Source organism: Bipolaris oryzae (genome assembly GCF_000523455.1).
Source record: "Bipolaris oryzae ATCC 44560 unplaced genomic scaffold scaffold_18, whole genome shotgun sequence".
Lineage (NCBI taxonomy): Eukaryota > Fungi > Ascomycota > Dothideomycetes > Pleosporales > Pleosporaceae > Bipolaris > Bipolaris oryzae.
The window spans coordinates 123,017-149,612 of record NW_006911294.1 but is presented as its reverse complement, the minus strand read 5'-3'; the positions used below and the strand labels follow the sequence as shown (position 1 = coordinate 149,612).

Sequence of the window (26,596 nt, the reverse complement as noted above, 5' to 3'; positions counted from 1 at the left end):
TTACAAAGTCGCTTCTCCACTACACCATGGCCAGCACGTTCCACGGACCCCTGGATGCTCACATCGCCATCCCAGCTCCACACTGTGGACCTGGTGGGACGATGAACTTCAACTTTGGGCCTGGTCGAGCGGATAACGGTCTGCTAGCATCTCATTGCCAGCCCAGACCTTTCTCTATGGTGCCGTTTGCACCAGATCCAGACTATGTTGACCGTCCCGATATTTTCTCATGGCTACGCGACAAGTGTGTGGGAAACGGAGCGCGAGCAGCGCTGGTGGGTCTTGGCGGAGTACGTAGGGTATGTTGACGTATTGTAGGCATATTGAAGTACCAATACATTGACATATCCTAGCAAATCACAAATAGCGATGCAATACGCCCATCTTATCCGCGATGCGAGCCCGCAGACATTCGTCTTTTGGGTGCATGCTAGCACCCGCGCCCGGTTCGAGGAAGCCTATAAAGATATCGCAGACCAGCTCCAGCTGCCAGGCAGGAATGACCCCAAGGAGAATGTTTTACAGTTGGTTAGAAACTGGCTCCGGGAAGAGGCAAACGGACAGTGGTTCATGGTCTTGGACAATGTTGATGATGTAGAGACCTTTTTCCCATCAAGGAAGCGCAAGCGGTATGAGACAGACACTGATAGCCATGCTTCCCTAACCACCTATCTCCCCCAGAGCCGTAACGGAGCGATATTAGTCACGTCGCGGAACAAAGACGCCGCTTCTAGCCTAGTAGGCGGCCACAACAGAATTCACGAGGTGCTTGCCCTGAGCATAGGCGAGGGTCTCCAGCTGTTGCGCAACAAACTATGCAACCTGCCCCTTGAAGAGAGCGCTATAAAGCTACTACAGGCACTAGGATGTATACCTCTTGCCATCATAAAAGCGTCCGCGTACATGAATCGACGTGCAAACATGACAGTAACACGCTATCTAGATGATTTTCAGACAAACGACAAGAAGCGAGAGAGTTTGCTAAAGTGGGATACAATCGAGCTGCGTCGAGACGAGAGTGCCTCCAGCTCCATATTGACTACCTGGCAAATGTCCTTCGACCAGATCCGCTGCGAACGACCATCGGCAGCTGACCTGTTGTCGCTCATGAGCTTCTTCAGCCCACGAGGCATACCGGAGCGAATATTGCGGCGATTCAGAAATTACAGAGTAAAGACGACTAGCGCAGAAGTAGATGATGATGATGATGAACATGATCATGATAATGGCGGGTTTGGCGAGGACCTGGCTACTCTACAGACATACTCCTTAGTATCAACGACCGCAGACAACACATGCGAGATGCACGCTCTAGTGAAACTCTGCACGCAATCATGGCTGTCATCATATGGTGATACAGGGCGATGGGAGAGAGAATTTATAGAGCTGACGGTGAACGTATTACCAGATCATAAGTATGGAAACTGGGAAGAGTGGCAGCAGTTGGCTCCGCACGTGGAACCACTTATTGACAGCAAGCCAGCTACTCGAGAGACGTCACTATTATGGGCCCTAGTGCTGAAAAGTTTAGTATCTTACCTGTGTGACAAAGGGAGCTTTACTGCTGCAGCACAGATTGCAACAAAGATACTGGCCACTCAGGAAAAGATTTTGGGCCCTAGTGATACGGCAACTTTGTGCACTATGAGTCAGTTGGCGCTAGTATTTCAGCATCAAAATAGGCACGAAGAGGAAGTAAAACTCAAAAAGCAAGTACTAGAAGCGAACACGAAGGCGTGGGGGGAGTACCACCCCATGACGCTGAAGAGTATGAAATATCTGGCATCAGGGCTGTGTTGTCAACGCAAGTACGATGAGGCAGAAAATCTTTATCAAAAAACTCTAGAGGGATGCAAGAAAGAGCTAGGAGAGAAGCATCATTCAACGCTTTCGATTACAAGGGATCTAGCTTCATTCATGTGTCTTCGGAACAGGTATAGCGAGGCAGAAAAGTTATTTCAAGAAGTCCTAGAAAGGGGCAAGAAGGAGCTAGGAGAGAGCGATGACTTAATGCTGTGTATTATGGATGATATGTCGAAGATGTTATATTATCAAGGTAGGTATAGGGAATCAGAGAAGTTATACCGACAAGCAGTAGACATATCTACCAAGGAGCTTGGGGAGCACCATCCCGATACATTGATGCGTACCTGCCATCTCGCCTGTTCCTTGCACGGACTTTATCGATGTGCGGAAGCAACAAAGCTATACCAACGAGCATACAATGAACTGGCCGAGAAATATGGATCTCAGCATCTATATACGACTCTATGTCACAGGCGGTTCGAAATAATGCAGACGATGAGGAAAAAAATGCTAAATGATATGAACAAAGGGCTGCTGAAGATGGAAATAGTGTACCTGAAGAAGAAGCGAGCTAGGTTACTCAGAGAAGCCTATGACCCATCAACAGAGGACTTCCTCCAGATTCGCGAGGTTGCATTGGAGATTCATGTTCTAAGATATCATGTATTTTAGTATCTTGCTTCTTGTAAATACACAACGATCCTGTAAGTTTAGCATAATTCACTGTCTCATGGTTGTCCTTTGCAAAATTCCTGAATGGGTGGGAACGCCTGTGGTGTTACTTTACCATAGCAGTGAAGAATTGCTGTACAGTCCATGTACAATGTCACGACGAAGATACTAAGCACCTGATAGAGAATGATGCAGTTAGGTGCATTGGGCTATAACATCTAAAACCCAGCACTATTCAGCTGTATGCCTATAACAGGTAAAAGTCCTCAAAACTAGCATTGGCAAAATATAGAAGGCAGACCAATTCAACCCCCCCCCCCCCCAAATCAGACAACTGTACTCAACTACACTTCTTCAATTTGCCATTTCTATAACCAGCACGTAGAAAGCCGCATAGAATCCAGAACATACTCAATCATAAGTGTCATTACTCGTAAGATATATACCCATCCATGCATCATCTAATCATAAGGTCATGACCTAAACTCCACATGCTCAATGCTCATGCATGTCCAACAACGCTAAAAGTGTAAACAAGAAGAAAGAAAAACAAGAGAAGAAGAAAAAAGCAAACAACTACAATGCCAGCATACCTTCAGTGCAAAAGGAAGCAACACCTCAAGTAAACCCACGCCCACTCCCCCTCAGCCCTCCAAGCCCAACACTAGGATAAACCTGCGTAGCCGCAACCTGAGCAGCCCCATCCACCGGCGCCTGAAGCACATGCTGCACCCCACCCTGATAATACCCGGGGGTAGCACTCTGCCCTTTCCCCTGATCAAACGCATACGGACGATTCATCTCCACACCCGTCTGCACCGCGCCATTCCCCGCCGCCCCTCCACCCGCCGCCTCAGCATTCGCAGCCGGAGCATTGACCGCATATCCCCACGTGCCCGCCTTAAGTTTCTGCTTGACAAACCGTACCTTGCGCACCATCTCCTTTGGCATCTTCTCCTCACTGCCATCAAGCGCCCAAGTGCACGCTTTGACAACATCGCGCCACATGCTTTTTTCCGCGTCGCCGAGCACTGGGTTTCCCTTTTCGCGGCGGACGCGCTCGAGGACCGCCATCATGAGGCCCTGTATGCGGTTTGTGACTTTTTCGAGGTCCTGTGTGGCTTGTGGGACGAGGATGTAGAAGGTCGAGGGGCTGGCGGGGCGGAATTGCGATTTGCGGAATGCGATGCTGACGGGGGCGGCGGTGTAATGGTCTGGGGTTGAGGTGGAGGCGGGACCGACGGCGAGGCGCGCGAAGGACGGGACGCCGGGGTTGGGGGAAAAGCGGGCGAAGGGGCAGTCGGCGAGTTGGACGGCGTGGTGGATGGATTCGTCTTTGCCGGCGGCGCGGCATTTGGATTTCTCGTAGCTGTCTTTGTTGATGCAGTTGTGCGCCCATTGTTTGGCGGTGCGTGGGTCGAGGTACTTTTGGACCATCTTGACTGCTTCTATGCCGTACTTGGCTTCGCTGACTGCGCGTAGTCGGAACGCAAAGGTTACGAGTTCGTCTTGGGCTTTTTCGAGATGTGGTCGAGATAAGGAGGAAGGTAGGAAGGTGTTGATGTAGTAGGCGTAGTAGTACATGTATGTACCCAAGTAGTCAAAGTTGATGAGCTGTGACGATGAGTCGAGAAAGACGACAGGAACACCAAGTTTCTTCGCATACTGTTCTAGACGCTCGAGATCAGGTACCTTGTTGGCGCGACCGGCGATAGAGGGCCCAATGCCAATGGAGAAGTCCAGTGAGCCAGTGATGGTAATCGCAGATATGGTGGAGCGCAAGGCTGGTGTCGTGGTGTTGATCCAATGCAACAAGAATGGTATGACTGCATTGTGATGCCACACAATCCTCCTCTTCTTGCCTTCAAACTTCCCCATCTTCAACACACGCTCAATCGCAATGTTGATTCGTCGGACAGTCTTCTCAAGCGCCTCGCGCTGCCCACTCAGTACACTGTTGTCCCAGCCCCTGACCACAACAATCTTGCCATACGCGGCAACAGTGTCTTCGAGGTGGCTCCGTAGTTTAGCTCCAGTCAGGTAACCAACATACTCGCAGATGCGATCATAGTTGCTCCCACTGCTGTTCTCTTCAGCGATAATTACCATGCAGCCATCCTTGGGATTCGCGCCGGCGCTCTTGCGCACTCCAAGATTGCAGAGCTTAGCAATGATTGAGGCGAGCTGCAGTAAGCTGTCGACGTCAGAGTTCGACTCCCAGACATGTAGCACGCCTGGATCGCAAATCTTGTCGAGCGTTGCCTTTGAGGAAGTAGCGAAAGAGTGCTTGTACTGCTCTGGTATCGAGTGTACCAACTTCTTGAATGAGTCAAGGTCGCTAGACCAAGGTCCCTTGAAAGCCGTCATCTCCCGGCGGCGTTTGCGTCGCTTGTGCTTGTGGTGAGAATGAGGGCGCAAGCGTATCCTTTGTTGGTGATGGGAGCTCGCTAGGGGTTTCGGCGGCTGAGAGGGTCGTTGTGTACGCGGACGCGGCGACAAGTGCCGGTCGATAAAGCGATTGATATAGTTCATTGAAGGTTTCACTGGCAAGCTCTTTCTCTTCATGAAGTGAGAAGGGTGCAGCCGCACGTGGTTTGTTCATATCATACAAGTGTAGCGTTGGTGATTAATAGAGTTGTGAAGTGCTAGGCTACTGTTTGGAGAAAACAGAACGCGCGAGTCAGGCCCATGAGCGACAGCCGCGCAACCGATTTTGACTGAAGGTGAAAACGCGGTCAGGACGCAGCAGGTATATTCTTGAAAATGAAACATAAAAACATGATGCATGAGGGCAGACGTGGCACCACGTGATGACGAAAGATGAAGTGCGGGGTGCGCAATGAGCGTGGAGATACGATATCATCAATGGCGTTTCTGAATTAGCCTATCAAACGCGCCAGCCGCAGTGAATGCCCCGATGTATTCCCAAAACTATCCAGCCATCCCATAACGCCACTCGTGAATTAACGATAACAACCCTTCACCACCTCTACTTGCCAACGCCACTACCCTGCTCTGCCGCCTTATCTTTATCGAGTTTCTCTACTTTTCGACTTAACAATGCGCGGAGTTCTGGACTGATCACTCTCGTCTCTTGTTCATCTCCAGCAACCTGCTTGCCTTTATCGGTACCAGAGGTCGTCGCTTGGTTGGCCGACGATGAGGAGCCTGAACTACCAGCCACCCCAGCGGCTGGCTTCCGCTGCCTCGCTTGTGGTGCCGAGGGAAAGTTGCCCTTTTTGTCAATAGTTTCTACTGTTCGCTGGAATCTCTTGAACAGAGACTCGGCGCGGACGAGTGTTGACTCCAGGTCCATTGTACCAGAAAGCTCATTGACTACAACAATGTCAGTGTTTGCTGTGTGCAATGACGGGCACTTTCAGGGGCCAATCCACTTACCATATTTGAGCACCTCGTCAAAGTGCTTCAGATGCGCCATGATAATCTCGCGATGCTTTTCCAGTATAGCCAATGCAATAAAGATATGGAAGTTGCTGCTCAAGTAGTCGGTCCATAGGGACTCCCATAACCGCAGTACATCTGCCCATTCAAACTCTCGCTTATACCAAACAAGTAGCATGCGGAAGAAGAAAAAGAAGTTAGTCGAGTCTGCGGACTGCAGGTGTAGGTACAGCTTAGGGTCCATGAGCTGTACAAGATGGTCAAGAGTCATGAGCTGCTTGCGCATTCCAGACTGATCCCGTAGGAAGTTTCGCTCCTATTTCATAATCAGCCCCTGCATTCCAATGTTTCTTATTCATTGAAAAACTCACCATACGGTCCATAAACCCCACAAAGCTCCAGAAGGCAACTGCATCGTCTTGCATGACTGCATAAATGGGCGCGAGCAGATCACTCATGCCTTGTACATAGCCAAGACCCTTGTTGTATTCGTTGTAGGTAAGCAGCATATCCTTCATCTGCTCCAAATGGACATTTGTGCCAACATCTGCAAATGGAGAGTCGGGATCAGGATGCGGAATATCCTCGCCAGCAAAGATGGGGATATTGCGATCTGTGCGATGTACATCTTTCTCTACACAACGGACCCCATAGAATGGGGGAAAGTCAGTGGACATTCAAGCGATCGAAAGCAAACACGGGAACTAACCAATCCTGTTCTTCTGCTCCCTCCACCATTCTTCTTGCTCTAGGGTGTGCTGACCCTCGGCCATCCGCTCCCACCAAGCGCCTTTGAGTCGAATGTACTCGTCGCGAAGGCTATTGATGTGGGCGCGTCGCTCTTCCTCTGAGCTTTCCCATTGGTAAACACCTAAGAGGAATAGCCATGCCTCTTTGCGCACGCCATCGTCGGGATCCAGGCCGCCGTGAAAGATACGGTCCTTGACTTCGTCTGGCATCAGCTGCAACCGTCCCCTGGAATCGAAAAAGCCCTTCCACTCCTCCAAGGTGACTGGTTTTCTTCGATCGGCCATGGTCATCTTGTCCATGTCTAGAATCTCAAAGTCGCCGACGTCGCTTTCCTCCATGGCCAAGACATCTTTGGCTGTCCATATCCGCTGGTTTCGCTCTCGTTCACTTTGCTCGGCGATGCCCATAGCCCACCTCGCCAGATATAACCGTGCACTGTCAAACTCTTCCTGTAAAGTCTGCACCTCTGGATTCTGAATCAAGCGCCTAACCTGAGGAGGGATTTTAGGGTTGTCTGCAACGGCTTGTGCAGTCCTTCTTGTAAATGTAGTGACTTGGCTGAGCTTCTCGAGGAAATTCCATCTCGCCTCTTTGAGTGCCTTTGTTACTGGATCCATAGCTGCGTCTCTTTGTCCGCCTTGTTGCGAAGATGATGCGCCTGTTTGACCTTCGGTGCTCTTTCTCGGCGCCACATCTTTACCAAAGGACTTCTTGTCTTCTTCAGAGGGATCGATGAGATATATACTCGGGTCGGCTCCCGACCGCTCAACTGTGACGTATCGTTTGAGCCATCTGAGTACCTCGTCGCCGCCCCAGAACATGCCACCTCCGTCACCAAACGGATCAAAACTCTCCTTTGCTAGCTTCTTCCTTTGCATGATAGTGGACTGGCACTCGCTGTCATGGAAGAACAGCGCAGGAAAACTGTCACCAGCACGAGTATTGACAACCACGCTCCCAAACCACCATCCTATACTTGGTGGTCGTATCAAGACCGAATATATCTCGCTGACGGGCAGTGCAAATGCATAACCGGGAGTTACAGAGTGCGTGGAAGGTGTAGGAGGTGGTGGCACCAAATACGACTGTTTAGGTGGTGATGAGGAGTCTGATAGATCGACCTTGACGTAGGTATCGTATGCATCGCCGAGGCTCGACTCTGGGATCCAGCAAAGGAGTAGTGAGGACGCGCTGACGCTTCGAGCAGACGAGGATGGAGTAGGACGTGCATCGTTAGAGGAGCGGGTTGACTTTTGTTGTATGAGGGCAATGAAGCCAGGGATGTTGTCTTTAGACGAGGGTGAGGGATGTACGTATACCTATGCATGTTAGTACAATGTGCAGATGGCCAAATGTACATGTCGTTGTGCGAACTTTGCTCTTTGTATACAGCAGCTTTACGCCTTTGCCACTGCTGGTATGTCGAATTGTGTTGTACTCGCCCTCTTCATCATCACTCATATCATAGAAGCTCGCGGTTGGAGAGGGTGGCGCCTCTGCTTGGGAAGCCATGCGGGGCTATAAGACCGCCAGGGTTATACAGTGGCACTAGATGGAGAGAGACTTGGGTGTAGGTCCAAGATGCTGGTGAGTATGTAGAAGATAATCTAGGTATTAGGCAAACCGGTGCACATGCTTGGACGGCGGCGTATAGTCGCAGGTGATGCTTGCAGGCTAGGCTCAGCTCGCCGGATGACGAGTGTGGCTGTGCGCGGGGAACGCGTCGCCGCTACCGTCGCCCCTCATCGAATCAGGTGGTGGTAGTGGTAGCACGACCTGGACAACGACATGACGCGCGCAAACAGTCGAAAACTGGAATCGGTGCTTTGCTATGGCCCTGCGTTGAATAGGTGGATATTATTAAGGACCTGCCTGTACAGTAAACCTGAACTATGCTGCCAAATGTCTACAGACCCATGCTTGCCTTCCCAGTGAGTACCAACCAACCACTCCGTTACGCCATGCTCAACCCACCAAGAACTCAAAAGGCCTTCAGCGCATGCGCGGTCCACTCGGCAAGCCCATACGTCCGCCCTGTGGTCCGCGTGGCGGTGCATTTCCCCCGTATCCTCCACCACTCTGTGGCGCATATGGATCAGCATTGCCAGTCCAAGGCGAGTTTGCCGACATGCCAGAATAGCCCTGCTGCCGTCCACCAGCGCTGCCATTACTTCCATAGCTGTTGCTTCGCTCTTCCGGGTATGGTGGTCGCCCTCCTTGGTCGTATGGGCTGCGCGGGCTAGATGGGTTGGCGCTGCCAGAATCCGAAGCTGGTCCGCGCTGCGCTGGGCTCTGGGACCTCCCCCATAGCCTAGCCTTGAGCCTTTCCTGCGCCGATGTGCCCCCTCCTGCGCTTGGTGGTGGTGATGAAGACTCGGCCTGAGAACGCCCTCCTACCGAGCTCTGGTAGCTACCAGCCCTTTGACTTGGCAATGGTCGTCCCTGTACTTGAGGCTCGGGCGTCATCGAGTTGCCCATGGGTCGGCCTTGCATCGGGCGCCCTCCACCGCCCCGTCCCCCTGCACCTCGGCGGAGCGACAGTGGTTCTTGTGCCTGCTGTTGCGGCGCAGGAGTATCCCACAGATCGCTGAGTCCTCCGCCTCCTCTGCCCATCGCTGGTGCTTGTCCCTGTTGCCGTAGCGACGAAGAAGATGCGAACTGCGTCGGAGTCGTGGGCTGGGGGCCCTTTGGGTCTGGTGGAAGCCATTGGGGGAAGGGCCTGCCCTTTTCTGTATAATATGCGCGAAGTACTCGCGAGAGGTGCGAGTCGTCCTCTGTATCGCCATCTGCCTCGTCGGATAGGATCTGTCGTCGCAGGTTGTTGTAGCGCGATGTCGTGTTGGTGAGGAGATTATTGAGGTAGGACGACATGGTGGGCTGACGAGCTGTGCCGATCCAAGGTTTGCGCGTTCGGTACTGCTCTTGAGCACCTTTATGCGGGCCAGTTGGTGTAGGTGAGTAGGTGGTGGTGTCAAGGGTCACGTTGGGTCCCTGTTTCCAACTGACTCGGCGTTTGGGTCGCAGAAGCGAGCGAGCACGCTCAAGGCAATGGGCACCACCGCCACTGTTGCATCACCTTCTGCCACATACGAGCCGGAGATTCTTTCTATGTGAAACCCGACTTCTACGCTAACATGTTGCGAATTCTTGGCTAACGCTGAAAAGCTCTCTATTATGCGATCGATTTTCCAACAGATTCCGTCGATGCCTTGCATGTGCCTGGGCCGTCATGCACTGCAGATCACAGATCACGTTTACAAATGTTGAAACTCCACGAAACAAGCTTTTTGACGACTACAACTTCTACCGAGTGCGACATTGTTCTACAAAGGTGAGCATGTACAAAAATTCTCTCACTTTTTCTACGCTATCAGCTGTCTAAAGGGCTGAAGGGCGCTTTCTAGTATACGTTGTATCCGTCATGCTATTCGAAATGTCTTACTCAAATCTTCAAGAAGTCGTGACGCGCAACCACCGGCATGTCACCTAGATACATATTTGTATCTACAGAGAGTGCAACCAGTTCCGAGTTCTAGTTTCCAGAGTAGCCTTGACGAATAAAAAGATGATGATGATGATAACCTTTGGTCATAATGCAAACCTCGCTGCACACTGCTGGGAGGATCCGGCGGGTCCCCATCGTCTGGGATCATGAAGAAACATCACACTCAGCCTCTCTACCAATAGTGGATATGGAAAGAATTCCATTGTTCACTGTCACTCCTCGAAAACTTTTCAAAATAATTTTTTGATGGCTCACAGTCGCACGGAATAATTCTACTGGCTTCCAATATCGGAGTCTCAAGAATTGTAGCCTTGATCGAATTGAGACGGATGGTAGAAAACTACAGGCATTGGGGTCGGAGCGGGCGACGCATCTCTGTATGCCCGGTGGCCTTCCAGTGCGATCGTTCTGAGAACGGTGATTCATTCCTGTTGCTATCCAAGCCGGCACGAAGCGTATACCAATTGACAGTGATATCAAACCACCTGATAAGAAATAATAGCATGGATGGGCTGATATGGATGGCTAGTGAAGACGATGATGGCCCCAGGCTTTGCTTCCTTACTGTAGCGGGTTGGAATGACTCTCAAGGAAATACGCTGAGTCGAAGATGTGACCACTGGTCTACGCGACAAGGCCTATTACAAGACTCTGGGGACTCATGAATTAGTTCCAACGCAACGCATTTCATTGTTCCTGTCGCATGCCTGACGGAACTAGAATCATCTCTCAGAATAAGTGCGTGGCTGAGTTTCGGCATGCGTGCAAACTCCCAGATATAATCGCTGGATCTTAATTCGTCATGTAAGGGAGTAAAGTTGATTTCTGGAGCTATTGGGTTGCTCCATTCCTTGATCGACTTGAGTTCCACCAAGTGGATCACTATATCCTCAGAGTTACTGTGCTGCCGCTTGTGGCTGCTGCAGTAGTCCTCTAGATCCTGATGAGCGAGACCCAGAGCACGTCTTAAGACCAAGCAGTCACTGAATCCTCTCTCGCGTTCAAGTGCTAGTAGCACGTTGAAGAAAAGGGCCGGAGTACTAATCAGATAGTCGACCTGTAGGCTTGGCCCTTCGGGGAACAGCCCGAGTAGTGAGTAGACCCTATCACGAACGTCCGCACATTCCCCTTGGCCCAACTAACTAAAGATCTCATACAAGGTTGGAGGATCGGCGATGCTATCACCTCGAGCACGACTCAGAAACAAGCGAACCAAATTGTGTGCAACGCTCATGTTTCTGCAGTTTGCTTGATTTCTAGGATAAACCGCCCAATGCTCGATGATGGCTGTCTTGAGAACGTGCGATAACTACCGATAGAGTGTTCCAAGGTATTGACTTGCTACCACAGAGGAGGCGAATGTTAGAAGCCAGGATATTTTCTTGGACTATCCACATCTGGCTCCAGTAGTCCCGTGCGAACAAAAGCTCCATAGATATGTTTACAATTGAGTTGTTATTGCGGGTTTCGGGAACTATATCAATGTTAGGAAATGGGACGATATACTATAATATACTCAGCTTTCATAAATGGACGCTAGAAGGGGGAAATGTAATAGCTAGCTTACTCTCTACATCGGGGTATTCAAGTCTTTGGAAGGCTGGGCTAAATGTAGTGTCCCAATTTCCTATCCAAGCGTAGACGGCGCTTGCATTGGAAAAGATATGGTGCATCTGGCTGACTTGGATATTTCTCTCGGCAAGGCCTAATTGATTGATGCATATAGCATCGATCCATATATCATGACAAGCATCCTCGTGGGCTGTGCGCGCATAATACATAAAATCCCTAAGGTTCCCTCGGATATGCAGGACTTTGTTATTGATGATGATTGGATAAAGAGGTTTGGACGGGCCCCAGCAATACGAAAGAGCATTGTAGCTGCTCTCATTGAGGTAGAATTGCTTTTCTTTCATAGAGCATATGATGGTGCCATCTGTGGAAAGCTCGAGGATGTCAATGAGGCGAATACACCCTTGGGGTGATATTAACGGCTCGTATGCAAACTCTGTTAGATGCTCCGAATCATTCACAGGTTGCGGCTCGTCGCACAGAAGCTCCCAAGGTTCCATGTTGGCTCAGGCGTATCAGTTCGGAATACTAAAGTAATACGATCCGCTTGCCTATCAGCTTCTGCTTACACTTAGCGATAATGACATTGTTGTAGAGTGTTAAGTCTTCTTGACAATTCCTAAACTTACCTTTGCAAAGTAACAGAGATAAACCTGTATGGTAATAAGACTCTACAAGTATAATACCATTCGCACGTCAACGTTGACAAGGCCGAAGCTGACACAACGCGTAGCTAGGGATACAGGACGCTAAGCTATACTCAAAATCGCGTATAATAGAAAGATAGCGCAAGAGTCTATGAGCGAGTTCCCCTTCAACTTGCAACATCTTTATTTCTATGGAGGGTGGGGCGGGGTAAGGCTGAGTGCACAGCCTATAGTATGGCGCGGCAAGGCTTAATGCAGAGGTCATAGGGTTGCGGAAGAAGGGGATTGAGTTGGTTGCGGGGATAGATAGGAAGCGGTGAGTGTGACGGATAGAATTGAGAAAGAGATACGACAAGTGGAGTGTTCGAAAGCATAGTTTGGTATTCTTGTGTTTCTACGTTACTAACTCGTCTCCTGTTACATACAAGAAGGGAGGAGCGCAAGATACACATCTAGCCAGAAATTGATGGCATCTGTGTGCACATGTGAATCAACATGCACGGCCTTCAATCGGGAAGGAGCAGTGTGGACACGGCGTTGGAAGGAGTGGGGCTTTGTACCGGAGTTGTATCCGCCTCTGTACTCTCTAGTATTTACAGAGGTTTCCCATTGTCAAGTAGACTGGGAAAGATATTGATGCTAGGCATCGTTTGCATACGGCGCGCTTCAAGGGGAAGCGGGTAAAGGCAATATCATGACTGAGAACCATGTATCATAGAGAAAGCCGTCCAAGGCGTATTCTTAGCTCAGTCAGCATCCACGTGATTGTTGTAACCTAAAAATGTCACATAGTTGAGTTTAGGTCATGGCGTCATCCGCGGGAGCGGAAGTAGGGTTAGTCACAGATGCTTCTTCTGCATCTCCCGCAACCTCCTTGGTCTCTTCATTCTCTCCGTCTGCCGCCTTCTTGGCCTGCTCTTTTGCCTTCTTCTTCAGCTTCTTTTCTCTGTTCCTACGCGTCTTCTTTTCGCGCTCCGCCTCTAGCTTCTCCTGCGCAAGCCGTGCCTGCTCACTCTCTTTCTGCTTGTTCGCCTGCACCTTCTTTCTAATCGCAATTCGCGTCTTCTTGCTCTTTCTTGTGCGCTTGTGTATCCTTTCCTCTACCGTGGCGAGCATTGGAGGATGGCCGACGAGGACTTCTTTTCTCATCCCTGTTGGCGAGATTTTGCGCACTTTCCACGGCAAGGCGCAACCCGGCCAAGGCAGCTGTGACAGCTCCAAGACGCCCTTTCCATCGATAGCTGCCGCCCGGAAGGTAGCCTCCTCGTCACTTGTGGGCTCATCGGCAAAATAGTAGCTTCTGGGCTTCTTCAAGATGAGGCCCGGCTCTCCACTGTCGGCAGTGGGGGACGACAAACGGATCTTGTGTGTTTGCGCGGGCGCATTTGAAGGTGCAGCAAAGAGTCGCAGTTCCGCCTCGTCGTCATCGCTGTGCGCAGCATCTTCAACAACTTCTTCGGCCGTTGTATACGTAAATTGGCTGTGAGCCTTGGACCGCAAAAGCTCTTCGAGGTCTCGATCCGGCGAAGAGCGTGGTGATGATGTGGGCGACTGGAGCTCATCGCGGCGCACCCTTGGCAAGGTCAGTATGATGTAGCCGGTGCTGGGTGGCTTCCTGGTCAAGATTTACCGCTTCGCATCCGGCAGTTCGAACATTGCGTCTCCTGTGTCGCGGGCCTTGTCGCGCGGTGTGTTTCGGTGTGCAGGTTCTGTTCAGTGTAAATCGGCGGCATTGCGGGAGATCGGCGTATGCTCGGATTTGCGGGTGCAGAGCCACTAAGCGCGCCTTCCGATGGCACGTCATGCTTCGATAACCGCAGATGTCTTTTCATCGGATTCTCTGTACCCATGGCAAAATGACCGTGGAATCTTGGAACCTCGACTGGCCAGGGTCGGGGCCTCTAATACGCATCGAGTTAATCACTCACTCAAAAGAGTCGCCCGCGGCATCAATCTCCAGCTAATCGTCGATGGCGTAGGTTAACACAACTCGTCGCATGTCCCCCGCCACTGTGCCTTTGCCCTGGGATACGTGAATTATTGCGCGTGTGGAATGCCATGTTGAGATACCCCCCCGCTAACACAAAGTACCATGGGCTATTCTTATGAAGCAATCCGAGAGCGTGATCTCCACAGGTTAGTCGTTATGCATATGTACTCTAGGCTAGCTGCCGTTGACTTTGTCCCCTAGGTATTACCGCCCATGGCTCGACGGCCAGAGCCTGCTAGATGCCGACGGCTCTGGTAAGCCTCTGACTTACTCTGGCTATCAGCCGCAGTCGTCGCGCGATCGCTCTTTGACTGCCTTTGCGCAGCTGGCTACGCTCCGTCTTGACACGCGCCGGGCTATGGTCTCCCTGATCGATTCGAGCCGACAGTACATCCTCGCTGAAGCCACTCGCACCCTTTCGCTATTCAAACCTGTCGCCGAAGCGCCCGAGGACGAGGTGTGGCTAGGCAACGCTATACTGAACAAGGTAGACGCTGTCTGTTACCACACCTTCACATCGACATATATCGCAAAGGAAGATAATGGCGATACCTTCGAGGCGGAATGCATGGTCATTCCTGACTGCAGATTGGATCCTCGTTTCGCTGAGAGAGATTATGTTACGTCCGAGCCTGGTGTGAGGTTTTACGCAGGTGTTCCCATTGTCACCAAGGCTGGAAACCGCATTGGTGTATATGCTGTATCTGATGAAAGACCTCGTGCAGGCATTACTGCTGCTGAGGTGCGCTTCATGCAAGATGTTGCAGCCGCCATCATGGAGCACCTGGAATTGGCCAAAGACAGCATGGACCGGAATAAGGGGGAGCGCATGGTACGAGGCTTGACCCAGTTCATCGAGCGCTCGTCTGCCCAGGACATGCGCGAGGACAGCAATCGATCCAGCACTATGGAGAGGCAGACTGAAAACGCGCGCTTGGTGACGTTAGACGAGGAAGAGCCTGAAAGCAACTCTACGTCCACACATGCCACAGCCGCCAGGCAAGCGCAGCGCAAGCGCGATTCCGAGTCGGACGCATCCCGCATCTTTCACCGCGCAGCTCGCATTATACGGCAGAGTACGGATGCTGATGGTGTCGTCTTCTTCGATACGTCTGCAGCCGGCATAAGGACTCACCTCTACGATTACAACCGAAACGCTGGGAGCAGCGACGAGAGTGCGACACACAACACCGATACTGGCGACTCGACCACGTCGCGAAGAATGAAAAAACAGAACCTTGTCAATACACATGGTTCAGCGGATCCTAACATCGTCGATAGCAAACCGTGCCCTGTAGCCGGCCTTTCTTTGCGGGAAGGTAACGCGAGTTTGGTGCACTCTGAGTTCAGCTTCACCGAGGCTGCTATGGAGCGATACATACACCGTTACCCTTACGGAAAGTTTTTCAATTTCAATGAAGACGGCATCGGCGTCAATTCATCCGATGAGAGATCCGAGCGCTCCGAAACCGAGCAATCGGACCGCACTGTGAACGCATCTACAGCAGGTACAAAGAAGCCGCGAAAGAAGCGAGAACGATTCGTTCCCACAGAGTTTTTGAAGGTCTTGCCGAAGGTTCGCAGTTTGATTTTCTTGCCTTTGTGGGATCCCAGTACGGAAAGATGGATTGCAGGAAGCTTCATCTGGACAGCTCAAGCTGGAAGGCTGATGAGTCCGGATCACGAACTGCCGTACCTACAGGCCTTTGGGAATTCAGTCACCAGTGAAGTAGCGCGCCTCAATGCGCAAAAGGCTGATCGTGCCAAGACAACATTCATTGCATCCATCTCACACGAGCTACGATCGCCGCTCCATGGTATCCTCGGCTCGGTCGAGTTTCTACGTGAGACAGTGGCATCTGCATACCAAGAATCTCTCGTATCTTCGATTGAAACATGCGGAAAGACGCTACTGGATACCATTGACCATGTGCTTGATTACGCGAAGATCAACAAATTACAGAAAGGGAACGCTGTCCAAAGACATCGAAGTCAGGGTCGAAACAAGAGACTCCCGGCCGACAATTCCATTCTTGGTGTTACTTCTGACGTCGACCTGGCTCAACTGGTGGAAGAAGTTTGCGACACAGTCTGCGCCGGCCACACGTTCAGAAAAACACACCACATTCGTGGATCTGCCATCTACGACCAAGCTGAAAATGCAGTTGCAAAAGGCTCTAAACAAAATTCAAATGTCGATACCGATGTAGAAGGCAGAGATACACATGGTTCTGTTGCTGTATCGCTCATCGTGGCCCCTTATGTCAGCTGGATTGTGCGCTCTCAGCCCGGTGCCCTCCGTCGAATCGTGATGAACCTGGTGGGCAACGCTTTGAAGTACACTGATTCTGGTTTCATTGCCATAAAGATGCTACAAAACGGTTCGACTACTAATTTCATGAACCTGAGTCTCAGCGTCGAAGACTCTGGAAGAGGAATGTCACAAGAGTACCAACGGACGAAGCTATTCTCGCCGTTTAGCCAGGAAGATCCTTTCAGTTCCGGTACCGGGTTGGGTCTTTCAATTGTAAAGCAAATTGTTGAATCCCTCAAGGGTGAGATCGAAGTCAAAAGCACTCAAAATTCCGGTACCACCATCAAGATTAACATACGCCTGCCAATCGGTTCCAAGGAGAATGCACACCAGGACCATGCGCTTCTGCGCGCTCCAGAAGAGTTGAAGGGCTTATCGGCTAGTATCGTTTGCGACATGACCGAAACGGACGGTGTCCAACGTGGTCTGAGGACCAAACAGTCAATGGAGAACGCTTGTAAGAACTTTGGTATGGACATTGTTGAGTCGAAAAACTCCGATAGCAATACCTCGCTGGTCGACGTCGACTTCCTACTTACCGACTCTCCATCGCTCTTCCAACTGATACACAAGGCAACAGCCAATCGGTCTAAGAAGTCTCCGCTTGGTGTGGTCTGCGTTTGCACAGATACTTCCGAGAAGGCAGCAGTTGAGACGCAGCTCGCAAGACAGATTGACACGCTAGGATGGATAGCTGAAATTGTTACTCAGCCGTAAGTAACATGACTTCCTTAGCACCACTAATTATGCTAACATTTAATAGCTGCGGTCCTCGAAAACTTGCTCGAACCCTCTTATCGTGTCAAAGTCGCGCTTCACAGCTCAGTACCGAGCGAGCCATTAGCCGTTCGATGAGCTCCTCCGTCGTACAGCCAGAGTTTCAGTCTCTCGCCCCAGAGCGAAACCTGCCCCGCCGAAGTAACAGCGACAGACCTCCCGAGTCGTCATCCACGAAGCAAGATGATGATTCTGTCGGATTTCCCTCGCCACCCCCACCAAGGCCTTTCCCCTCGACCATCACTCCTTTAAGTCCCAGCCATAGTGAAAATGGCGAGTACTTCAATCCACGCGTTCTTCTGGTAGACGACAACGCTATCAACCTCAAACTCCTGGTTGTGTTCGCTAAGCGACAGAATCTGCGCTATGTTGAAGCTACCAATGGTCTTGAAGCTCTTGAGACATTCAAATCCGAATCTAGGTCTACGGGTTCACCAAGTAGACCCTTTGAATTTGTGCTCATGGACCTGAGCATGCCGGTCATGGATGGTCTGACGAGTACGAGGCAAATTCGTCAATATGAGGCAAAGATGGGACTACCCAAGAGCCATATTGTAGCACTTACAGGATTAGCGAGTGCACAGGATCAGATGGATGCTCAAGAGGCAGGTGTAGATATGTATCTTGTTAAACCAGTCAAGTTTGCAGATATCAAGAGGATCTTTGGAGGGAAATGAGGAATACGAGGTTCGATTGGAGTTTGTAATCGGCGTTGTTCATTAGGCATTAATTTGGATACCTGGCATGATATGCAGATATGCATGGCGACGGCGTTTGGATGTTGTTAGCATATATTCTGGTGGATGACTGTTGCCTTCAATGAGTCTAGTTTAAGAGTTTTCAGGTGTCTATTGGTAGAACAAGACTTACAGCCAGCTGGCTATGATATCTCACGAACTCAGGGTGACACCCAATCGTACTCGGCCTACAGATCCATCTCTTGCACAATCAACCCTTGACACCCCACAGCGTCTTCGCATTCCAACTAAACATCTGCTCCACACAGTTGAATTCCCGCGCCCATTCCAGACACCTGTCCACAAACGGCCGAATATCATAGTCTTCAAATCTCGTATGCGGCCAATCCGTCCCAAACACCATCCTATCCGTCCTAACCTTGAGTATCTCCTTCGCCACACTATTCAACGCCACCATCCTCCCATCAACCCGATATGCCCCCGAAAACTTAACCCACGTCCTCCCCTCCCCAATCAACTTTATCAGCGCCGCAAACCCCTTCACCGAATAAACATCAAACCCCTTCTCCTCCCCCTCCTCCAACGACGGCAACTCAGGATGCCCAAAATGATCAAAACACAACGTAACATTCAACCCCCTCAACGTCTCCTCGACATCCGCAATCCTATCCATAGAAATGTAAATCTGCAACACCCACCCCAACGGCCTCACCACATCCGCATACTGCTGCACTAACCCCGCAAGCACGCTATCATTCATCCCCTTCGCCCTATCCAGCAAATTCAACCGCACACCCCTTACACCCAGCCCATGCCACTCCTCCAGTACCCCCCTCGCTATATCCGGTGCAAATTGCACCACGCCCCGCGCGTTTTCCGGGCCGATAGCCCGTAGCTGGGTGAGCAGGAAGGTGTTGTTGTTTGCGTAGAGAGAGGGCTGAACGATGACGATGTTGGAGATTCCGAGGTGGGATGAGAAGGTTAGGGCGGACCAGAGGGAGTGCACGCTTGTGTTGTAGGGGGCAGAGGCGTCGTAGGGAAAGCGGATTGGGTCAAGGATGTGCATGTGGGAGTCCCAGGTTTGAGGGGGGAGGTGTGAGGTATTGGATTGGCAAGGGTGGTAAGTGGGTTGGGGGATTGGGGGTTGCTGTTGGGTGCTTGGGTGGAAGAGGAGGAGGAGGAGGGGTGGGAGGGCTTTGCGCAGGTGAGATAGCATGGTGGATGCGAGGGACGGTGTGTGGAGGTGAGGGTAGTTGTACAGGATAGTCTCTTTTTTTATATCTTGAGCTTTAAACTGAGTGTAGTACGGGCCGAATAGAGAGCGGGTCGTTATGCGGGGCGAAGCTTGGGGTGGGGATTACTTCGGATGTTGTGTGCCAGGACATCTCGTAATGCCAGCAACATTGGAGATGCTAATGGCTTAGCCAGATACCAGGACTTGGAGCAGTGGGTATAAGAATGGGTTAGATTTCATTATTACACTTGTTGTGGTCAACTTCTCATAAGTTCTTCCCTCATATAGATTGACATTTACTCATTCTATCTTACAACAGAATTAGTTTGTCTTACCAACAATTAGCCCCTATAACTCTTCTTCACACTAATCTTCAGACAACTGTTAAGAGTATGGATCTTGAGTGGAAGTAATATAAGCAGCAGAGTGATATGAACAAAGGATTCTCCAGTAGATAGTGTATTGCAGTACTTGTACTCGTAACTTAAGTTGAACACATCGAGCCATAAGGGGTCGGTGTCTATTACTATATACTTGGTATGTCCTACATTGTTCTATATGGTTCGTGTTGTCCTACACATGGGACTTTATGGGACACCGTGGGATTCCGTGGGATACACATGATTTGTCTCATGGTGGCGTTCCACCAAGACCGTGGGATGCGGGGTGCGTAGTCGTCATTGGTCCCTATGTGTCTTTGTCTTTCATGAGGCCCTTGACATAGGCTCCTTCTTTCACTCTTTCCATATCTTTGTGCTGTCTTCTCTTTTAGGTTTGTGACCCTCTATACCCTACCCCAACCCGGCCAAGTAACCCCATACCCATCTGCCAGCCTACTAGGTTCTTAGAGTCGGTCTTAATAGCTAGACGAACAATTAGCTTACGCTTGCCTAGTTGGAGTACTTTAATACCTATACAAAGAGCTATACTGTAGATGAGTATTGTAATGGGCTACCCCCTAAGATCTAAGGAAGATAACAACGACGGCGATAAGTACTGACTACACCAAGACAACACCAAGCTTTGTTGTCCTGTGCCAGCCTTTTTGGCGAAATGGGCGCACTGTATAGTCGTGCGCCAGGCTGTCGCCCGCCTATTACAGGTATCAACTACTTATTATTAATAGCTACGGGAACCACTACTCCGTTAATTTTGAAGATCTTTATAAGAAGAAGAATATTTTTTTCTTTATATACTTACGCACTTGTCATATCTATCATAGCCTCTTAATATTAGCTACTTCTCGCTAGTAAAGCGTAAGTATAGCGACGCTATTTCAGGCTTAGTACGTAATTATATCTACTATATTAGTAAAAAGACATTGCTACTATGCCAGTGCACAGGGTTGCGAGCAGCTCTTGTGCCTATGGTACGGGCCGACTTAATTATAGATATAAGGAAGAGTAGCATCGAAGTAGTATAGGTATTCAATTTAAGAAGTTTAAAAATAACAGATTAACTTTTCCACTTCTTACTTATGGCACGCCGTCTCTACCGTCTAGCGAAGTGCTGACTTAATGGACGACCAAGCCCTCGTATACCATAGTAGAGCTTGTGGCCGATACCCTCTCTGTACATGTTCGATAAGCGCTACAGCTGATCTAGCGATAACTTTCACAGGCGATTTCCGTAGCAACAGCCCTATGATGGGGTATTAGCTTGTTTAGATAATATATGATTTATCGAGTGTTAGTTAGACTGACTCCACATGGGCCTGGTCCATCATAATAACAGTTGACTGGGCAGTTGCAAGGACCTTGACTAGTGCCGACTATACAGCAGTCAGGGTAGGCTCTAGCGACGAAGTCATTGTCTTCGTGCTCCGTGTGGGACCCGTCTGGGTGCTCAAGTCTTATCGCAATTGATGTCGTGCAGAGCATAGTGAAGATAGCGAGTAATTTCATAATGACTAATTTTGACAAAGAGTTCTTTGAGTAACTAGAGTAGTTGCCAACGAAAGTAAGCTATAGAATAGCAGTTAAGAACATGGTAGAGGTAGCCTTCCTTTTATATTATTGAAGCCTTTGTATTAAGTTTATCTTTAAATTAAAATGACACGAGCACTGCTCAGGCAGTAAGAAGAACCCGGGTGCTCTGGGCGATACCCAGATACTACGCTCTTCATCTAAACGTCGTTCGCATGGCGCACGCGCGGAATAGACTAAGATCTCATCGAGGAGTTATCCAAAGAGCGTTCAGCCCATTACATTAAGAATGGTTATTAGCAGCCCATTACATTAAGAGAGGTTATTGGCAACTAAGTGTGAGGGGCGGGTCCTAGCACATAACCATGACGGGCTAACTGCCTTGCTAAAAGGGCCCGAATAAGACAACAAAGCTTACTTTATTGCCTATGTGGTTGATACTTAAGGTTATCGTTGCTTATGTGGTTCATACTTAAAGTTACCGTTGCAATCTATAACAAGGCCACTACCGATGTACAACCGAGGACCCATACTCCAGGCGCCTGTCCCAGGGCTAGATCGGACGAAATATCTGCCACCCTCTTGAGCAGTCCTTCGTTCTTGTGGTCGGATCCAGGTCGGATCCGACTAGAACAGATATATATTAAGACACTTCTTATAACTAGCTCTGTAGGCTTTTAATATCCTTTCGTACAAGGCTTATTTGTTGTCCCACGCACTCCTGTATGCCTCTAAGTGACACTACTGCCGATACTGATCCAACTAGTCTTGCCTGAGCCGTTGCAATATCTATCGTGGGGGGACAGACGTTAGTGATGGAGTAACATGGATTAGAAAGAAAAGTCTAATTAATTATATTCCGAAGAAGTGCTGACACGGAGATTAGAGCCGTTGTATTGCATCAGCATGTTTAGGCAGCGCAAACGGCGGTGACGGCTAATATCACGTTGCCATACTTAGGCTAAGCATCTGGCCATAGAAGCTTCTAGAAAATTGCAGGTATACGCTATAGATACTCTTTGTCAAAACCCAGCCTACTTTGACCCCTTGGACCTACTTTGGACCACTATAGCCCACTCTTATCTTTCTTAGTTAGACTTAACTTATCAACACGTATATGAGCTCGTAGAACACTATCTTAGCGTAATAGCTATTTGTCTAAGTTGAATAGAGACTGTTAATCTCTCTTAACTCTTTTTGCCCTTTACCTGAGCTCTAATCCCTCTTAAAGTCTCACAACACGTAGGAGTGGACGTTACACTGGAAGAAAATGAACATGGCCAACAACTTGAACTGCTTCTTAGCAAAATGTCTAAGCGAAAACTCCGTTCATTCAGTTTTTGAGATACCTCAGCGGTGCGTACACGCCTAAGTAGTACGAAGCTGTTTTCGTGAAACACTAACTCCTTTGTCATATATTTAGTTATCTCATAGTCTACAATCATGGTCGTTCACGTGCCACTTAGCATGGAGTACGGAAATTTGTCACGAATTAGTCGCCACGTGAAATATAGTTAGTTGAGTTCGGCCGCACACAATCAATCTCTGTCTGAGTAAGCTCTCAACATTGACCTACCCCACTAACACACATGCTATTGTCATCACTAAAGAACTGGGTTGAATATTATCACGGTATCGTTGCACACCAAGACCTCCATTCAGAGGTCACATTCCCCTAGTATCGCCCCAAATCGTTTCCCAACCACGTACTGGGTGTTCTCTTTATCCCCAATCATCTACTCCATTCTGTCACATCTGCTATAAACATCACAAATCTTGACACGTCCTGTCAACTGCACCAAGCGTAAGCACTAGCGTTATCGCATTCGTTGTCGTGGTACTCCATGCACGTAGCAACTGGAGTTAAATTTGACTCGAATGGATTTGTGACTACGTAGGCCTCACCACATTTCAATGACTGGCGGCGCGTTTTCGCAAAGTGGCACAAAAGACCTCGAAGGGCTACAGTTCAGCCACTGAGAGGCGGTGGCGTTCTTTAGGGCGTGCATGTCGGTTCCGCGCTGCATGAGCTGGAAGCGAGGGTCTCACGTGGCGAGTATACAAATACATCTAATTCAGTTTATGTCAGTAGGGTCCTCTCTCGCACTCTTGGTTTCTAGAGATATCACATTTCGCCACCGGTGTGAACATGCGCTTGAGGTTGATGATTGGTGTGTCTGCCACATCTCCTCAGTAGCGAACACTGATACTGCCAACTTACCAAGCCTTGCGGCTCCCGGCACGGCCCAAATGCTTGTACAGGAGACCATCGTTGAGTTAGCGATACTAGTGGGGCGAGAACTAATTGCAAGGGCGCAATTCGGCAATAAGGTTCTCGCTAGGGGACTACCGTTTTGACTATCTTCCTCAAGGCTTCCACTTCGCGTTTCCACCACAACACCCACTTGAGTCCCTGTACCACTTTCCCTGCAGCCAACTCCAATATTCTTTGTACCTAATAGCACATTAGGTTATATCTCATGGAGAAAGCACCAGTGAAGAAGATTGCTATAGAAGTTGGAATCCGTCGCTGACTAGCCTACGATAAACAACCTCAGTATGCTAATCCCTATCTGGTAAAGGTCAATCTTAATCCCAATGCCTCAAACTTATGGCGTCTATAGCACAAAACCTAGGGTCGTGGCGATCCTCGTTTATTGCCGATGATGATCTGCTCCATAGCGCTCGCTAGTCTAAATCTATCCTGAAACAATAGACATTATCCCCACGTCTTTCTTTAGCAATTTATTGTTTCGACACGGAAAGGGTTCACCTCCAATCAAGCAGTACATCGTCTCCTGGATTCCCAAAAAATGATACCATTGGCCCTTCTTTTCTTCTGGAACATGTTTTTAAGTAATTCTAGAATAGTGATTTCCGGAAGCGTGTGACGTATGCTCTAAGCTGACGGCAGAGATGCACAACACGACCGCCATTAGACGCTGGCGAGTAAGACGTTGCTAACTCAAACTCCCAAACGTGCCCAGCTCGTCCTGTGAGCTAAGTTGTTGCAATCACGCTGCATGTCCGGATACGATCTACACATCGGCTATCCTTTGCCGGACTAAAGCATGCATTACCATATTGGAAACATGTTAGCGGGTAACGGTTCTTCAAAACAACAGCGGGTTGTCGTTGCCTGACTAGCGGCCCGTCAGATCTGTTTCTATTTCAGAATTCTCTCTAAAACTTACCCTCAAGCTTCAGGGTTCGGATGCAGATCTACTCGTGCCATGTCATGGATGAACATCAATCGTGAGTACGACCCCTGCGGTCGTCCGAAAGATATCGCTAGGTATAAGTAGATGAGCCTCGGACATCTTTGTATTTAGTATCAACACTATCACGCTCTTTCATTACTTTGCTCTACAGCTTGTCCCAATCATTCCAACTTCTCATCCCCAAACAATCCTTTGGTCAGAATCTTGGTTTTCACCTTACATACCTAATGTATATTCGCAACATTCTGGTCTCTGGCCTAGCGGCTGTCAGCACAGTCCAGGCTTACAACAATGACACATTTGGTGAAGACGAGAAGTGGATAGTAGCAGATCCACCTCCAGTACAAAAGCGACAATTCATCAATGTCCTCGGCCTACTCAACAACATCTTCGGCAACGGCGGCGGCAACAACAACAACAACAAAGATGATCCAAGCGAATGCCCTGCCATCTGGACCCAAATATCCGCCACTCTCACCCAACAATTCTCCGCAAACGGCGAATGCACAGATGCTGCCCGAGCCGCCATCCGCGCTGCTTTCCACGACTGCTTCCCAGGCGCCTGTGACGGCTCTCTCATCCTAGCCAACGAATGCGCCCAAGCCCCCAGCCGCGGCCTTCAGCGCTTCTGCAGCAACCTCGCAGGCGTAGCCTCTCAAACCAACGTCGGTGTTGGCGACCTCATCCAATTCGCCGCCGCACACGCCGTCAAGACATGTCCTCAAGGGCCTACCGTTCCCGTGCGAATCGGGCGCCAAGACTCGAGCCGCGAAAACGACTGGAGAATACTACCGCGAGGCGATGCTAGAGGAAATGATGTTGTTAGATTATTCTGTAAGTTTCCCCCTTACTAGTGCAAGATTTCTCGACGAATCATGTTTTTAATAAGATGTACAAAAGCATCCAAAGGTTTCACCCCAACCGACCTCGCCGCCCTCCTCGGCGCCCATTCAACCGCCAAACAGCAATTCGTCGACCCCTCGCAAGCCGGCGCTGCTCTCGACTCCACTCCTGGCGTCTGGGACATCAAGTACTACACCGAGACGCTGCGGGGAAACGCGCCGTTTACCTTGCCGGCGGATAGGAATGTTGCGAGGAATCCGGCGACGGCGCTGGCTTTTGCAAGCTTTGGGGTTAGCAAGAAGGCGTGGGATGATGCGTTTGTGGTGGCCATGGTTAAGATGGGGATGATGGGGGTGACGGGGAGGAATATGATTGATTGTACAAGTGCGTTGCCGAAGACGAGTGCGGCGAAGAGCGAGATTAAGGAGAAGAGGGTTTCGGGGAGGTTTATGTGGTAGGTGGTGTAAAAAAAGGGGGGGTTGAGTGGAAGGCTGATCTTGAACCTTCATCATGATTTTCTGTGTATATTCCGGCTTTTGTTCTTTCTCTTTTGTCATTTTTTTATGTCGTTTTATGTTTTTATTTTCACGATTTTGTATTTTATGATACCATTGAGTTTTGGGAGATACGAAGGGGATTTGTATTTTGTAAAGTAATACGGGATTATATAAGAAATCAGTGCCTTATCTACGGAAAAGTCTTAGAGTGAGATTGGTAATAGTTCAGTCACTAATATGACACTTGATCACTCCTCCACATTCTACAAATTCAGGGGGAAAAAGACAATAAAAATGGCGCCACGAAAATGCAACTACTCCCTCGGCAACCTATTACCCCATGTCCCTTCTCACCCACACCCACACACTCCAAATTTCACGAGGAACGCAAAGGCACTGCCACCTTGACACTCAACCCACACAAGCATCTGAAAGCACACCAAGAAAAAACAACCCAGAGACCAAAAAGAATTATATACTATAAAAGTTCAAAAAAATTACCCTATAAAATTCCATACACATACATACATACATGCCTACCTAGTCCTCCCCACCCCCCCAAATTAATCCCTTTCCTTTCCTATCCCTTTCCCACCATGCCATCCCATACCAAACCCAACCCAACCCAACACAACCCCCACATATGCAACCCGGACCAAACCAACCCAGTACCAGACTTATGCAAACTAAAACATCTTGAATTACCTAAATTATAAAAGAAAAAGACATGTAGGGGACGGACG

The 26,596-nt window shown here is 49.5% G+C and overlaps 11 protein-coding genes across 11 annotated transcripts; 4 read left to right on the top strand and 7 right to left on the bottom strand.

Moving 5' to 3' along the window:
* Nucleotides 1-101: 101 nt before the first annotated feature.
* COCMIDRAFT_85847 (uncharacterized protein) lies at nt 102-2,478 on the top strand (the record flags this gene model as incomplete). The annotated part of the gene is made up of 2 exons (XM_007686368.1): nt 102-303; nt 368-2,478. 2 exons carry the CDS (start codon nt 102-104, stop codon nt 2,476-2,478), a joined length of 2,313 nt encoding a protein of 770 aa, XP_007684558.1.
* Nucleotides 2,479-3,096: 618 nt separating this feature from the next.
* Nucleotides 3,097-4,845, bottom strand: COCMIDRAFT_2218 (uncharacterized protein; the record flags this gene model as incomplete). The annotated part of the gene is made up of 1 exon (XM_007686295.1): nt 3,097-4,845. The coding sequence occupies one exon, from the start codon at nt 4,843-4,845 to the stop codon at nt 3,097-3,099; it is 1,749 nt and encodes a 582-aa protein (XP_007684485.1).
* Nucleotides 4,846-5,467: 622 nt separating this feature from the next.
* Nucleotides 5,468-8,142, bottom strand: COCMIDRAFT_85923 (uncharacterized protein; the record flags this gene model as incomplete). The annotated part of the gene is made up of 5 exons (XM_007686367.1): nt 5,468-5,814; nt 5,878-6,196; nt 6,252-6,514; nt 6,590-7,949; nt 8,005-8,142. The coding sequence occupies 5 exons, from the start codon at nt 8,140-8,142 to the stop codon at nt 5,468-5,470; spliced, it is 2,427 nt and encodes an 808-aa protein (XP_007684557.1).
* Nucleotides 8,143-8,622: 480 nt separating this feature from the next.
* On the bottom strand, nt 8,623-9,501 carry COCMIDRAFT_85984 (uncharacterized protein; the record flags this gene model as incomplete). The annotated part of the gene is made up of 1 exon (XM_007686366.1): nt 8,623-9,501. One exon carries the CDS (start codon nt 9,499-9,501, stop codon nt 8,623-8,625), a length of 879 nt encoding a protein of 292 aa, XP_007684556.1.
* Nucleotides 9,502-10,279: 778 nt separating this feature from the next.
* Nucleotides 10,280-10,561, bottom strand: COCMIDRAFT_86020 (uncharacterized protein; the record flags this gene model as incomplete). Its single annotated transcript, XM_007686365.1, has 1 exon — nt 10,280-10,561. The coding sequence occupies one exon, from the start codon at nt 10,559-10,561 to the stop codon at nt 10,280-10,282; it is 282 nt and encodes a 93-aa protein (XP_007684555.1).
* An 830-nt stretch (nt 10,562-11,391) lies between these two features.
* COCMIDRAFT_33630 (uncharacterized protein) lies at nt 11,392-12,207 on the bottom strand (the record flags this gene model as incomplete). The annotated part of the gene is made up of 2 exons (XM_007686329.1): nt 11,392-11,609; nt 11,703-12,207. The coding sequence occupies 2 exons, from the start codon at nt 12,205-12,207 to the stop codon at nt 11,392-11,394; spliced, it is 723 nt and encodes a 240-aa protein (XP_007684519.1).
* A 945-nt stretch (nt 12,208-13,152) lies between these two features.
* COCMIDRAFT_85804 (uncharacterized protein) lies at nt 13,153-14,010 on the bottom strand (the record flags this gene model as incomplete). The annotated part of the gene is made up of 2 exons (XM_007686364.1): nt 13,153-13,927; nt 13,985-14,010. 2 exons carry the CDS (start codon nt 14,008-14,010, stop codon nt 13,153-13,155), a joined length of 801 nt encoding a protein of 266 aa, XP_007684554.1.
* A 436-nt stretch (nt 14,011-14,446) lies between these two features.
* On the top strand, nt 14,447-18,112 carry COCMIDRAFT_2214 (uncharacterized protein; the record flags this gene model as incomplete). Its single annotated transcript, XM_007686294.1, has 3 exons — nt 14,447-14,490; nt 14,546-17,371; nt 17,422-18,112. The coding sequence occupies 3 exons, from the start codon at nt 14,447-14,449 to the stop codon at nt 18,110-18,112; spliced, it is 3,561 nt and encodes a 1,186-aa protein (XP_007684484.1).
* A 271-nt stretch (nt 18,113-18,383) lies between these two features.
* COCMIDRAFT_85980 (uncharacterized protein) lies at nt 18,384-19,349 on the bottom strand (the record flags this gene model as incomplete). The annotated part of the gene is made up of 1 exon (XM_007686363.1): nt 18,384-19,349. One exon carries the CDS (start codon nt 19,347-19,349, stop codon nt 18,384-18,386), a length of 966 nt encoding a protein of 321 aa, XP_007684553.1.
* A 1,240-nt stretch (nt 19,350-20,589) lies between these two features.
* On the top strand, nt 20,590-20,790 carry COCMIDRAFT_85925 (uncharacterized protein; the record flags this gene model as incomplete). The annotated part of the gene is made up of 1 exon (XM_007686362.1): nt 20,590-20,790. A coding segment is annotated over one exon (201 nt), but the record flags the coding sequence as incomplete, so codon positions are not given.
* A 3,950-nt stretch (nt 20,791-24,740) lies between these two features.
* COCMIDRAFT_2212 (class II peroxidase) lies at nt 24,741-25,814 on the top strand (the record flags this gene model as incomplete). The annotated part of the gene is made up of 2 exons (XM_007686293.1): nt 24,741-25,347; nt 25,414-25,814. The coding sequence occupies 2 exons, from the start codon at nt 24,741-24,743 to the stop codon at nt 25,812-25,814; spliced, it is 1,008 nt and encodes a 335-aa protein (XP_007684483.1).
* Nucleotides 25,815-26,596: the final 782 nt, after the last annotated feature.